General features: G+C 39.6%; 1 protein-coding gene across 2 annotated transcripts in view; it reads right to left on the bottom strand.

Moving 5' to 3' along the window:
- GALAK (galacturonic acid kinase) overlaps positions 1–11,054 on the bottom strand; it is a 475,159-nt gene extending 464,105 nt beyond the window's left edge. Inside the window, exons 1-2 of one of the 2 annotated variants that reach the window (XM_089419802.1) lie at positions 10,670–11,054; positions 10,469–10,582 (exon numbers count right to left, since the gene is read on the bottom strand). In XM_089419802.1, the coding sequence (XP_089275928.1) occupies positions 10,469–10,582; positions 10,670–10,702 (147 nt within the window). In that variant the 5' untranslated portion in view covers positions 10,703–11,054. The remainder of the gene's footprint in view (positions 1–10,468; positions 10,583–10,669) is intronic. The other variant, XM_089419801.1, reaches the window with a different exon arrangement.
- Positions 11,055–12,521: the final 1,467 nt, after the last annotated feature.

The raw sequence follows: 12,521 nt of genomic DNA, 5'->3' as shown, positions 1-12,521 counted from the left end.
CGGGAGCTGAAATCAGTTGTAGGGTGAAGAAAAATCCTCAGAATAATTTTGCCAGTGATTCTCTCAGATTGGATTGTAAGTTTGACATCCATATTATTGTACTCAAATTTGTTGCTGAAGAATAATAATAAAACCCTCATCTGTTGCACCGATTTTCCCAAGTTGGGTTTTTCCGGGGACAATTGTCCAAAAATAACAGTGTCAAAATTCTTATGTGTGTGCTAGAATTTCTAAGTTTCCAGTATTTTGTTTTCCACTGTATTTTTATGGTGAAAATTGCAATTGTGATTTTATTCATTGCTTCTCGTAGCAAATAAAATGCATAATTAAATTTACAATTAGGAGAATAATTTCCAGTTGCTGCAATAGATGAAATTTTCACATGGTATTAGAGCGCGAGTGATTAGCTGAGAAGCTTTGCAGCAAAGAAGAGAATTTCGTTGTTCAGAGGGAGCAACGGGCCGAAATTTTGAGAGGTTGCGCAATACCTAGACAGGCAAATTGAATTGTTGGGCAAAGGGTTCGATTTTCAGTTGCAGGTTGGCAAAAAAATCGATTTGCCCATAATAGTGATTCCGACAGTCAAAGGGAGCAGCAGCAGCAGCTTAGATTTTCGCTGAGCAGATTCCTTGGTTGGGCCCAAAGGATTTTCCAACAGTTAGAGCAAAATCAGTATCAGGTGGAAGAGGAATAGCACACAGAATTGTCAAGTATGATCATGGACAAAATTGACATTCAGGGGGCTTAAAATTTGTCTTCCAGGTTAGAGGATGAATTTGCTTGCTTATCAAGCTCAGCTTCACAGGGTGTCTGGTATATCGAAAGTGGAGCGTCACTCACATTACAGGGGTTAGAGAATATTTCTCTAACTACAAGGAGGAGCAGATGGACTTCCAGATTACGATGGGAAATAGAACAAAGTGTAATCCAATAGGGATAGGTACCATCGATTTTCAAAGGGAGTCAGGGGCAAGTACCAGCACTACAGATGTATTGCATGTGCCAGGATTGGGTATGAACCTAATTTTAGTATCCCAGTTACAGGATAAGGGATATGATATCCACTTCGTAGGGAAGAAAGTGTTTGTCAAACACTCGAGCTGGAAGAGGGTAAGACAAATTGGACTTCGAAGCAACAGATTGTACAGATTGCAGCTCGACTCTCCAATGGCACTAATACGTAATGACAATAGCAGTGGGAAGGAACTGAATTAGTTATGGCATAGAAGAATGGGACATCTACACCATGGAGCACCCAAGATGCTCAGAGAGACTGTAACAGGGGTTCCAGAACTTGGCAAAGAACACGATGATGTGTGCAAAGGATGTGTGTTTGGGAAGTATGCTAAGGCAACATTCCCAAGAAGTGACAACAGAGCAGATGGTGTGTTAGGACTTATACATTCAGATATTTGTGGCCCAATGTCCACCAGAGCTCTTAGCCGTGCTGAATACTTCATCACCTTTATTAATGACCATTCCAAGAAAACCTAGATCTACTTCTTGAAGAGCAAGGATGAGGTCTTCGATTGTTTCAAGGAGTTTAAGGCTCTCGTGGAAAATGCGACAGGGAAGAAGATCAAGGTGCTTCGCTCAAATAATGGTGGAGAGTATGTTGATAAAGACTTCACATATTTTTGTGTGAAGGAAGGTATCAGAAGAGAATGGACAACTCCTTACAATCCACAACAAAATGGGGTAGCAGAGCGGAAAAACAAAGCTATAGTTGGTGTTGCAAAAGCAATGTTATATGACCAGGATTCGCCCAAGTTTTTATGGGCAAAGACATGTAACACAACAGTGTATATTCAGAACAGGACTCCTCACAGAGCACTAGGGAAGAAAATGCCAGAAGGGGTCTTAATAGGGAAGAAACCAGAAGTTAGTCACTTCAGGATCTACGGCAGCGTTGCTTATTGCCACGTGTTAGATGAAAAGCGCACCAAATTGGATCAAACTGCAGAGAAGGGGTTTCTCGTTGGGTATAGCGAAACCTCCAAGGCATACAGGATCTACATTCCTAGCAGTAGGAACATTGTAGTGACATGGGACATAAAGTTCATAGAAGATCGAGATTTCAAGAGATCTCGTGAGATGCCTACAAGTAATCAAAATCAGCCAACTGAAGCTCCATTGGTCCACCAACAGGGGCAGCTAGTGGGACAGTCACAGGGATCCACTATAGTAACCAGTACTAGCATTTCCTCAGGAGCAGGGAATCCGGTGAGATCTTAGGAGACAGAGCAGCAAAGGCAAGATGAGGAGGAGCTTGTTGAACCTCCCACTACTAGTGGTCGAGCCAGCAGAGAGGTTTGTCAGATACTAAGAGATGCAGAGGAGTTTATTGGAGCTCCTAAGACGAACAAGAGAGAGCGCAGACAGCTTGATAGATATCAAGCACTGGTAGCTCAGGTTGCAGAACCTTCCGGCCTTCAGGAAGCCGCACGGCATCAAATGTGGGTAGATCCCATGGTAGAAGAATACAGCTCTATCATGACGAACGAGGTTTGGAAGGTGGTGTCGAGGCCTAAGGACAAGTCAGTTGTAGGTTCTCAATGGATCTACAAGATCAAGTATGTTGCAAATGGAAACGTGGAGAAGTACAAGGCTAGGTTCGTGGCAAAGGGGTATGCAGAGAAAGAAGGGATAGATTATGAGAAGAGCTTCGCCCTAGTTCCCAGATACACTTCTATTCGGTCAGTTATATCCCTAGCAACTCAGATGGGATGGAAAATTCACCAGATGGACGTCAAGACAACATTCTTGAACGTGGTGATAGAGGAAGAGGTGTACATAGAACAACCAGAGGGCTTCGAGACTCAATAGAGCCGCACTCATGTGTGTAGACTTAAGAAAGCTCTATACGAGCTCAATCAGGCTCCCAAGGCATGGTATGGTCGGATTGACAGCTGCTTGCAGCAGATGGGATTCGTCAAAAGTGACGCAAATCCCAACCTTTACTATTTGATGGTAGAGGGTGAGCCACTCATCCTAGTATTGTATGTGGATGATCTCTTCTTGACAGGATCATCAGGGCTCATACAGGACTGGAAGAAGGACGGGGAGATCTTCCTTAGGCAAGGAAGATACGCTACAGATGTTTTAAAGAGGTTCAGAATGTAGGATTGTAGACCCATGTCTATGCCCATGATCACCAACTAGAAGAAGATAGGTGCATCAGATGACAAGGATGTCGATCCCACCTTGACAGCTTATCAGTTCCCTCATGTATCTAGTCTACACTAGGCCAGATATATGCTTCGTAATCAATACCCTGAGTCAGTTTATAGTAGAACTGAAGAGGGTACATTGGGCAACAGCGAGGCATATTTTGAGGTATGTGCATGGCACAGTCAGGTATGGGTTGAGATATACCCGAGGGGATGATGTCAGACTATGTGGGTTCACACATGCAAATTGGGCAGGCAGTTCAGTGGACAGGAAAAGTACCTTTGGGTATTGCTTCAACGTTGGATCAGGAATGGTTTCTTGGTGTAACAGGAAGCAGAAGTCAGTGGCACTGAGCTCTGTAGAAGCGGAATATATGGCAACAAGTACGACTACGTGCAAAGCTATATGGATTTGGAAGTTGCTAATAAGCTTGTTCAGGCAGAGGATGGAGGCGACCAGTGTCTACAGTGATAATCAGAGTTGCATTAAGCTCTCTGAGAATCCAGTGTTTCATGACAAGTTGAAACACAGATATTCGGTGTCATTTCATCAGAGATTGTGTGCAGTGTGGAGTGGTCCAGCTACAATATGTTCCCACAGAAGAGTAGGTTGCAGATATACTCACGAAAGCTCTAAGGAGAGCTAAGTTCGTCTATTTCAGAGAACGTATGGGTATGGTGGAGAACCTGTTTCAATAGCAGGGGCAGGTTATTTTGGATGCTTCTCAGTTGCAGTTGCAGCATCAACAAATGAGAGGGAGTTGCAATGCAGATGCAGGGTTGGCAGCAGTATGACAGTGTCAGCAGCAACACAAATGCAGCATCAGAGTTGTGCAATGGTTGGTGGACAGTAGCCAGACATCAGTAGCATGACAGAGAGGTGATACAGAGAGAGGGTGTTGTAGCAGCAGTGCACTATAACCAGTGTGGAAAAAGTCTGGAAAAAATCCCGATTTAATCCTAAAAACGCGATTTTTTGAACTAAACGATTTAATCCCCCGACTTTTTGGCGACTTTTTCACAAAGGAAAAAATCCCGATTTTTTCCTTATACTCCCGATTTAATCGGGAGTTGACCCAAAAAGTCTGCCTCCCTTCCCAGGCCGTGGATAAAGAGGTCACAAAGGTGAAAAAACTGAATTGAAGCTTCCATCCATGCATTTTCAAGTTATTGCATTGTATTGTTTGTCATACTTCTTGCGAGCATAGCAGTCTCATTTGTAATCTGTTAGTTTTGAGGTTAAGATATGTTTTTGCTTTCCAAGGAAAAACAAATCTTTATACTTCATATTTCTAGTTAGAAAGCAAAGTATACATTGGCTAAGCCTCCAGGCTTTTAGTGATCCAGACTCTAACAGCCACTGCCCCTTCAAAAGATTACAAAAGTACCAAAAGAACAAGCATACAACAGTCTTCTGTAGAAAGAACCCCACACCATCAAAAACATTGTTATAGTTGTTGAATGCTTCTAGAAGAAACAACAAAGAGGAGGTCATGAAGATCAAATAGCAACAACCTGTCCAAAAAAAACAAAACCAGTGCCTCAAAAAAGAACCCATTTTTCAGACAGGAACAAAGTACCTGTGAAATCTTGTGACAACAAAGATACTTCCTGCAATGAGAGCACGTTTTGAAAGGGAATCTTCTTTAGTGGTGAACTCCCTATAAATGTGGGCAAAGGTTATGTATCAGAAGTGGATTTTACCTCCAAGAGTTTTTGAATAATAGATGCCAAGGCTAGGTTAGTAATCTGACATCTACTGTTTTCTCAGAAAATAAGCAGCTTGGAGTCACCAAACGTTAATTTTCACATCTATTGTGATACTCATTGTTAATTTTCAGTGGACCTACCACCTGACACCTTATTACCCAAGTAGATTACAATCTACTGAATAAATGCATGACTTATTTCTTAATACAATTAGCGGAAACAAAAATTAAAAGGGGAAGAGGATCTCAGTGACTGATTACTTGATGACTTTTAGATGACTCATGATATACATTTATTATATTTTTTGTTGATATTTTGACTCTTGAGAGTTGAGATTCAGACAGGACCCAAAATTCAGGAGTTGATTCACTATTTTGATATGTGATGTAGCATTAGACTTCATATACATATTATATATTAGCTTTCTTTACATGTTTATGTGGAAATGCATTTATTTGATGTTGTGGATACTCTAGATGTTAAAAAAAATAAAATAAAAATGAATAATTTTGTGCTTTTTTAATTTTGCCGACTTTTTGGCGACTTTTTCAAAAAACTCCCGACTTTGACGAGTTTTTCAACTTTTGGACCCTTGCCGAATTAATCCCGACTTCGACTTTTTCCACATTGACTATAACACCTTTCTCGCTAAGAGGGAGTGTTAATTTTTGTAGCATCAGAGGTGTTCTAATCTCGAAACTTTGTGGAGAGGCTAAAACACATGAGATCTTCGTAACCCAGAAATTGTTTTTGCAAATTCCACCTAGAAGTGTCTCAATTAGATTATTAGCCGATTTTTAAATATTTCCTACTTCTAAGCTTAGGGAATATGGTTAATTAATCAGTATTAATTGACACAAGGTGTGAATCATCTAGAAACTCACAAGGATCGACAGGGATTTAATCTGGGCCCTTAATTAAGTTCTAATCTTGGTTGTTGGTGCTCCAATAGGAGATTATAAGAAGAATTCGATGGGTAAATGGAGAACACACCAGTGCAGACACTCAGTGATCTCGGCAGATCGATTTTCCAGTAGCACAGTGATTCAGCGGAGGATGCGAGCCAGAGATCGAGTAGCAGGTGGCAGAGGAGTGAAGCAATATTCCAGTGGAGGTTCTCAGTGCACGAAGAGTCAAATTAAGGGAGTGCGAGTTTGCCGAGAGGGACTGCACAGGCAGTAGCAACAGAGAAGTTCGATCTAGCTGGAGGAGCAATCAATTTAGTAGATGGTGGTTGGGATTTTGATCAAAAGGACCAGTGAATCAGTGCCAGAGCCAGAGAGAAGCAAAGTTGTAGATTTCAGAAGTTTCTAGAGGCAGCAGCAGCCAGGCCGACGCAAGCAATGTGCAGAGGATGACACAAAAGGCAGTACGAATTGCTAAGGGGTTGGTTTCGGGTGCTGAAATCAACTATGGGGTGAGGAAAATACCTCAGAATAATTTTGCCAGTGATTCTCTCATATTGGATTGTCAATTTGACATCCATATTATTGTACTCGAATTTGTTGCTGAAGAATAATAATAAAACCCTCATATGTTGCACTGGTTTTCCCAAGTTGGGTTTTTCCGGGGACAATTGTCCAAAAATAACGATGTCGAAATTCTAGTGTGTGGTAGAATTTCTCAATTTCCAGCATTTTGTTTTCCGCAGAATTTTTATGGTGAAAATTGCAGCTGTGATTTTATTCATTGTTTGTCGTAGCAAATAAACTGCATAATTAAATTTACAGTTAGGAGAATAATTTCCTGTTGTTGCAATAGATGAAATTTTCACACCATCAAGCCTATCCTGATCTCGAAGTCCTATTGAGACCATTTCTGCAAAACTCAAATCTGGGAAAATAAACAGGAATCTCCTCCCTTTCCTGCTCTACTACACGCACTTCCTCCTGGAATGCACAGATTGGCTCTACTACTACCTTTTGTTATGGAAAACTCAGATTTCCTCCAGAAAACTGGATCTGGAAACCCTTAGGAAGATTTTGGAAAACTCCTTTCTCAGTGTGCTTTTTCTCTTCCGGCCAGCGTTGATCTGTTGTTGCAAAACCTGCTGCAAACCAACTGCACCCAAATTAACTACGAATTATCTGCTTCCTGCAAATTGAAAATCAAACCCTGCCTCTGCTAATTCGCACTTTCTATTGGTGGTTTGCGCAAACCCATAAATTCTCAAAATTTCTCCCTCATCACTGAGCCTCAGATCTATCTTCAAACTACTCTGATACCATGTGAAATTTCCAACTATTGCAACAATTGGAAATTATTCTTCTAACTGAATATTATTATGTGCAGTTTATTTGTTATTAACTTATTACGGCAAATAACGAATAAAATCACTACTACAATTTTCACCAAAAATAAAATGCACGGCGGAAATAAATCTAGAACTGAGAAAAGAGAGCACACACACAATAAAATTGACACCGTTATTTTTGGACAAAAGTCCTCAGAAAAACCCAATGTGGGAAAATCAGTGCAGTAGATGAGGGTTTACTTTATTATGCAGCACTGAAATCTGAGTACAAAAATCTGGATGCCAAACTGGCAATCCTTAGCATAATAATTTGGCCAAAAATTAGTGAGACAATTTTTGTCTCACCCAACTCTGATCTCAGCTTTGAAACTGGCTCAAACTGGTTGCTTAAACACCCCTACGTCAGCCTCTGCGCTGCCTTTGCGCAGGACAATTCATAGTGCCTCTGGAACTGCTCTGATGTTGTCATTTTGCCCAACTCAGCCTCTGAGAATGACTCGCTTGGCCTTCAAGAACTTTTCCCTGCCACCAACAACTAAATCTATCCTCTCTCCAGCCAAATTGAACCCTCCTCTGAAGCTTCCTGTGCAACCTCACTAACGAAAACTCAACCCTTTTGTTGTTGACTCTACGAAACTTGAAACTCCTCTGGAAGCACTGTCTCTGCTCCCTATTGTCTCTACTTCCCTTCTGGCTCGAACTCTTCTTCCCTACTCGACCTCTATAGCTGGATAGCTCGATCTGCAAAGGAACTCGCTCTCCGTCGTCCTGCTCTTATAATCTCTTGTTGGTGAATTAGATATCCATCAACAGCTAAGATCATCTCGAATTCAATCCGTGTGAATTTCTAGAGCATTCTCACCTTTCTCAATTAATTGTTGTTAATTAATCACTTTTCCCAAGTTAGACTTAGGCATTTTTTTGATTATTGATTAATTAACTTGATTGAGTTGTCTCTAGGTGTTTTCTCTCGAAACCTTTTCTAGGTTTTGGAGATCTTGTGTTCTTTAGCCTCTCTAACACAACTCGAGATTAGAACACATGTTTGATGCTACAAAAACTAACATGGGATATTATGCCTAGGACAAAAGGGAAATCAGTGGTCAGTTTGAGATAGACCTTCAAGATCAAACATGTTGCAGATGGCAACATCAAAAAGTACAAGGCTAGGCTTGTGGCGAGATAGTTTTCCCACAAGGAGGAGTGGATTATGAGGAGACATTTGCTCCAATTGCCAGATACACTTTTATCAGGGTTGTTGTGTCTATTACTTCAAAAATGGGGTGATGGATGTGAAGACAACCCTCCTCAATGGTGTGATAGAGGAAGAAATGTATATCAACTTATCAAGCAACCATGGGCTTTTGAGGCGCATGGTAGAGATTCTCATGTATGCAAGTTAAAGAAGGTTTTGTATGGTCTCGACTCTCAACCAAGCACCTAGGGCATGGTACTCGAGCATTGATGGGTATCTGCTATGCATGGGCTTCACCAAGAGTGAGGTGGATCCCAACCTATACTATATACTAGCTGGTGACGATCCACTCATTCTGGTACTTTATGTGGATGACCTCTTTCTTACAGGGGCAGAGAAGCTTATAGAGATGTGCAAGAGAGACCTAGCTGCAGAGTTTGAGATGAAGGACATCAACATGATGCACTACTTTTTGGGGTTGGAGGTGTGGCAGCAAACAAGTGAGATCTTCCTTGGATAAGGGAAGTATGCAGTTGAAATCCTGAAGAGATTCGAGATGGTGGATTGCAGGCCTATGTCGACACCCATGATTACCAACTTGAGGAAGTTGAATGCTTCTGAGTTAGAGTTGGTGGGTCCCACATTTTACTGGCAACTGATAGGTTCTTTTATTTATATGGTCAACACTAGGCCATTGATGTATCTGGTCAACGCTCTTTGATTTTCTCACTTTTGGTTCTTTGATTTTCTGCTCTTTTGTGGCTGATTTTCTGTTTTATTTTTGCTGCAAATTTTAATTGTGAGGTTAAAATACCAACGTATTTATTTTCAGCAGTTTAAGAAGAAGATTTTACTGGGTGAAATAACTTATGGACATAAAATAATTGTTTCGAAAAATAAATCAGAACTGATATTAAAAATTAACATACGTGTCCAATCCTTTTAGCTCATGGCATCCTTATAAGATCCAACTAGAATATATTTCCCACTTGTTTCTCGTGAAAGAGACAGATCTAGGGCAAACCCCATACTGAATATTATCATTTGTCTATGAGTTGCAAAATTTTCTAAAATTCCTTGATTAGAATTCAGGAGAAACAAAAATATCCAGAAAGGGAAAAATTAAAAACACCTATATTTAACTTTAATCCCTAAAAGGACTATCGAAGATGCTTCTAGAAGGCTATAGTAGTGTGTCGAATCGATTTCCGTTTTGTAACTTTTATCGTTAAAATATAGGAATTATTCCTTCATGTCTATATTATATGTCTACGTATTTTTTAGATCCTTAATTTCCATAAAACCGGAATTCTAAGATTTTGAGAATCTAACACTCATACACCTAGTTCATATCAGCACCCACCCTTTCTTCTGGTAACTTTGAAAAAGTAAAACACGTGATCCATACATTATTAAGTAGATGCATGATAAAGGGCAGAGTTGTAGGCTGAGCTCCCTGTATGATTGAGGCCTTGATCCATGCAATCTGCGGCTCGGAATTATAAAGACTATTTATTTATTTTTAGTACAAATTAACACCTAAAAATCTTGTTTATTTAATTAAGTTAAAGTTCCCATGATTCATACGACTACAATAATATACAGTGGTCTTTCAGCATTGACGACCACAACCATGAGTTGTCATGCCGATGATGTTAGTACGACTGCATCCGTGGACACCCCAATTTTAAATTAACACAACGACCATGATAGTTGGGAATTATCTATTGCAGTGGACCAGACCTCTCGACCAATGCAATATAGCACCCAAGAGGAGGGCTCAAATCTATGTGCCTAGAAAACAGCCCAGAAATACATATAAGTCGATCTTTAATCTATTTGTCAGCTATGATTTGGAATCCTTTTTCTCACGCCTCAAAAAGAAGAAGAATAGATTAACGGTTTTATCAATTTTAGACTGTGGAATTGTTCTGCAAATAGCATGTACCGAAGAACCCATTGACAGATGCCACAGACAGACTTCATAGTCATCCTTAAAACACCGAAACCATATCTAGTGTTAACTAAAAACAAGTTGCCCCAACTCGCATAAGTTCATTTCATCGATAACATGGAATTTGACTTGCAGATCAATTAGGCATTTAGCTGGGTAACTACATAACTAATTAAGTAGGTCACCTGATGGTCAATGTGAGCGCCAAGAGGACAAATTCTGTATGGAGAGGCGACCATTCTTACTTTTTCTACATCGCATCCTGCCAAAGCAGCTGCCGACCTTCTAACTCTCTCAACCTGAAATGCAAAAATGCAGTATCCAAATCTAAGTATTTGCATGCAAGCAGACAGTTATTCAAATGCAAGCTAGTCATGTGATGGTACCTCTGCAGCAGAAGGCCAAGAAGATCCTCCCATGTTAGAAGACTGTGAACCCTCGAGCACCGACGAAGAGATCTAAAGCGTGCTTATCAATTGACCAATTCCATTCTTGAAAAGAAGTACTGAATAAGTATGATCGCCATTACAATGATAGTCAGAATGGATCCAACTTTGAGCTGGCCAAGATCTGGTTCGAAACCGAATTTAGTAGCACCCACGTTCTCACCTCGCGAATTTGCACTAGAGGTCCGGAATTAACTCGCCTTTGGAACTTATACAATGAGGAGTTAGAGCATCCGTCATGCAGCTGCCATGGTTAGATAAATGATTTTTCCCAACTAACTACGAGAGGCATGGTGCAAGTTGCAACCACTGTTAGAAAGGAGCAAAGCAACTTTCGAGAAACTCTATGGGTAAGGTAGATAAGTCACCTGATGGTGCGGACAACTGGGAAAAAGAATAAAGTGAATTTAGAAAAGTTATAGCAAAAAAAATGTAATGTGGATAAGTTATCCAATGATGTTATGGCTTTGGATTCTCATAAAATGCATTGAGAATTGAATCTAGGAATTGGGTGTTAAAAAAACTGGTGTGACGTTATAGTTTTAAATTTTTGTTATAAAATGCCTTGAGAATTGAATTAAGATTTTGGATTCTCATAAAATGTATTGAGAATTGAATTTAAGATTTGGGTGTTAAAAGAATTGGTATGATATTATGGTTCTGAATTTTTGTTATAAAATATATGAGAATTGAATTAAGAGTTGGGTATTGAAAAGGAAAAAAAATATATATATATAAATTAATTGGAATTATATATGAAAATTATATCTCATATGTAATAGAGATAGATTGAGAAAATTCAAAAGCGTTTGAAAATTAAAAGTGCAGTTTTTTATGCTATTTTTTTTTGTGAAAGAGGGGTTGCTCTTATTGAAGCAATTGCTATGGTAGGAGTCATAATATATTTAAAAAAAATTGAACAAATGGAAGAGGGCAGATGGCTTAAGGTTGTCTTTAATGACATATTGTGCAAAAGAAAGAAGACTTGAATGCAACAAAATAACAAATGGTTTAGTAAATGGAGTATTTGCTTGAACACGTATCCCATAAACAGTAAAGAGATAAAAGCTTTTGTAATGGATAAGTTCCACAAGCGTACTTGAGATAAGAGGCTAGGGAGAAAGAAAAAACATTATATTGAAGTGTTTAATCTCACTCATAATCATCAACAAAAAGCGTACATAGAGGCCAATATTTCTTGGAGAGCCAAAATTCTTATTGCTCAGTTAAGGACTAATTCTCATCAACTCCGTTGTGAAACAGGGCGCTGGAAAAGGCCAAAAGAAGTGTGGGAGGAAAGAGTATGTATTTTTTGTTCTTCTAGAAAAGTGGAAACGAAAAAGCATTTCATTTTAGAATGTGAGGCCTTCAAAAACCACAAGGAAAGTTATGTAGATATTCTCGCAGCTAGCTCTTGGGATAATCTATTTAGCGAGGGGTTTGTTGAGAAGTTGGGAGCATTTATTATGAGGCTTCACAGGAAAAGGGTTGAATACATCAACCATGTGAAGAAGCAATATGTCCCATAGGCTATCTTTAGCCTCGTGGACGTTAAAATAATTTTCTTTTTTTCTTTCTTGGGTGGAATGGTTGTTATCTTTCTCACCCATATTTAAATCTTGGCTAGTGGCATGATGAGTTATAATGTCTTGATAATTATTATTATTATTATAATGGCTTTGTATCTATGAATATTGTTGTATTGGCTTCGAGCCTTGTGAACTCTTAAGAATGTATACTTGTGGGTGGCCTAGTACCTCACTCTAGCCCTTGGACTAACAAGGAGGAGGAA

This window comes from Pinus tabuliformis, chromosome 4_1 (genome assembly GCF_031772625.1).
Source record: "Pinus tabuliformis cultivar Carrire ecotype Pingquan chromosome 4_1, CPIR1, whole genome shotgun sequence".
Taxonomy (NCBI): Eukaryota; Viridiplantae; Streptophyta; class Pinopsida; order Pinales; family Pinaceae; genus Pinus; species Pinus tabuliformis.
Note: the sequence above shows the minus strand (reverse complement) of the source record. Positions and strands in the feature narration are given on the sequence as shown.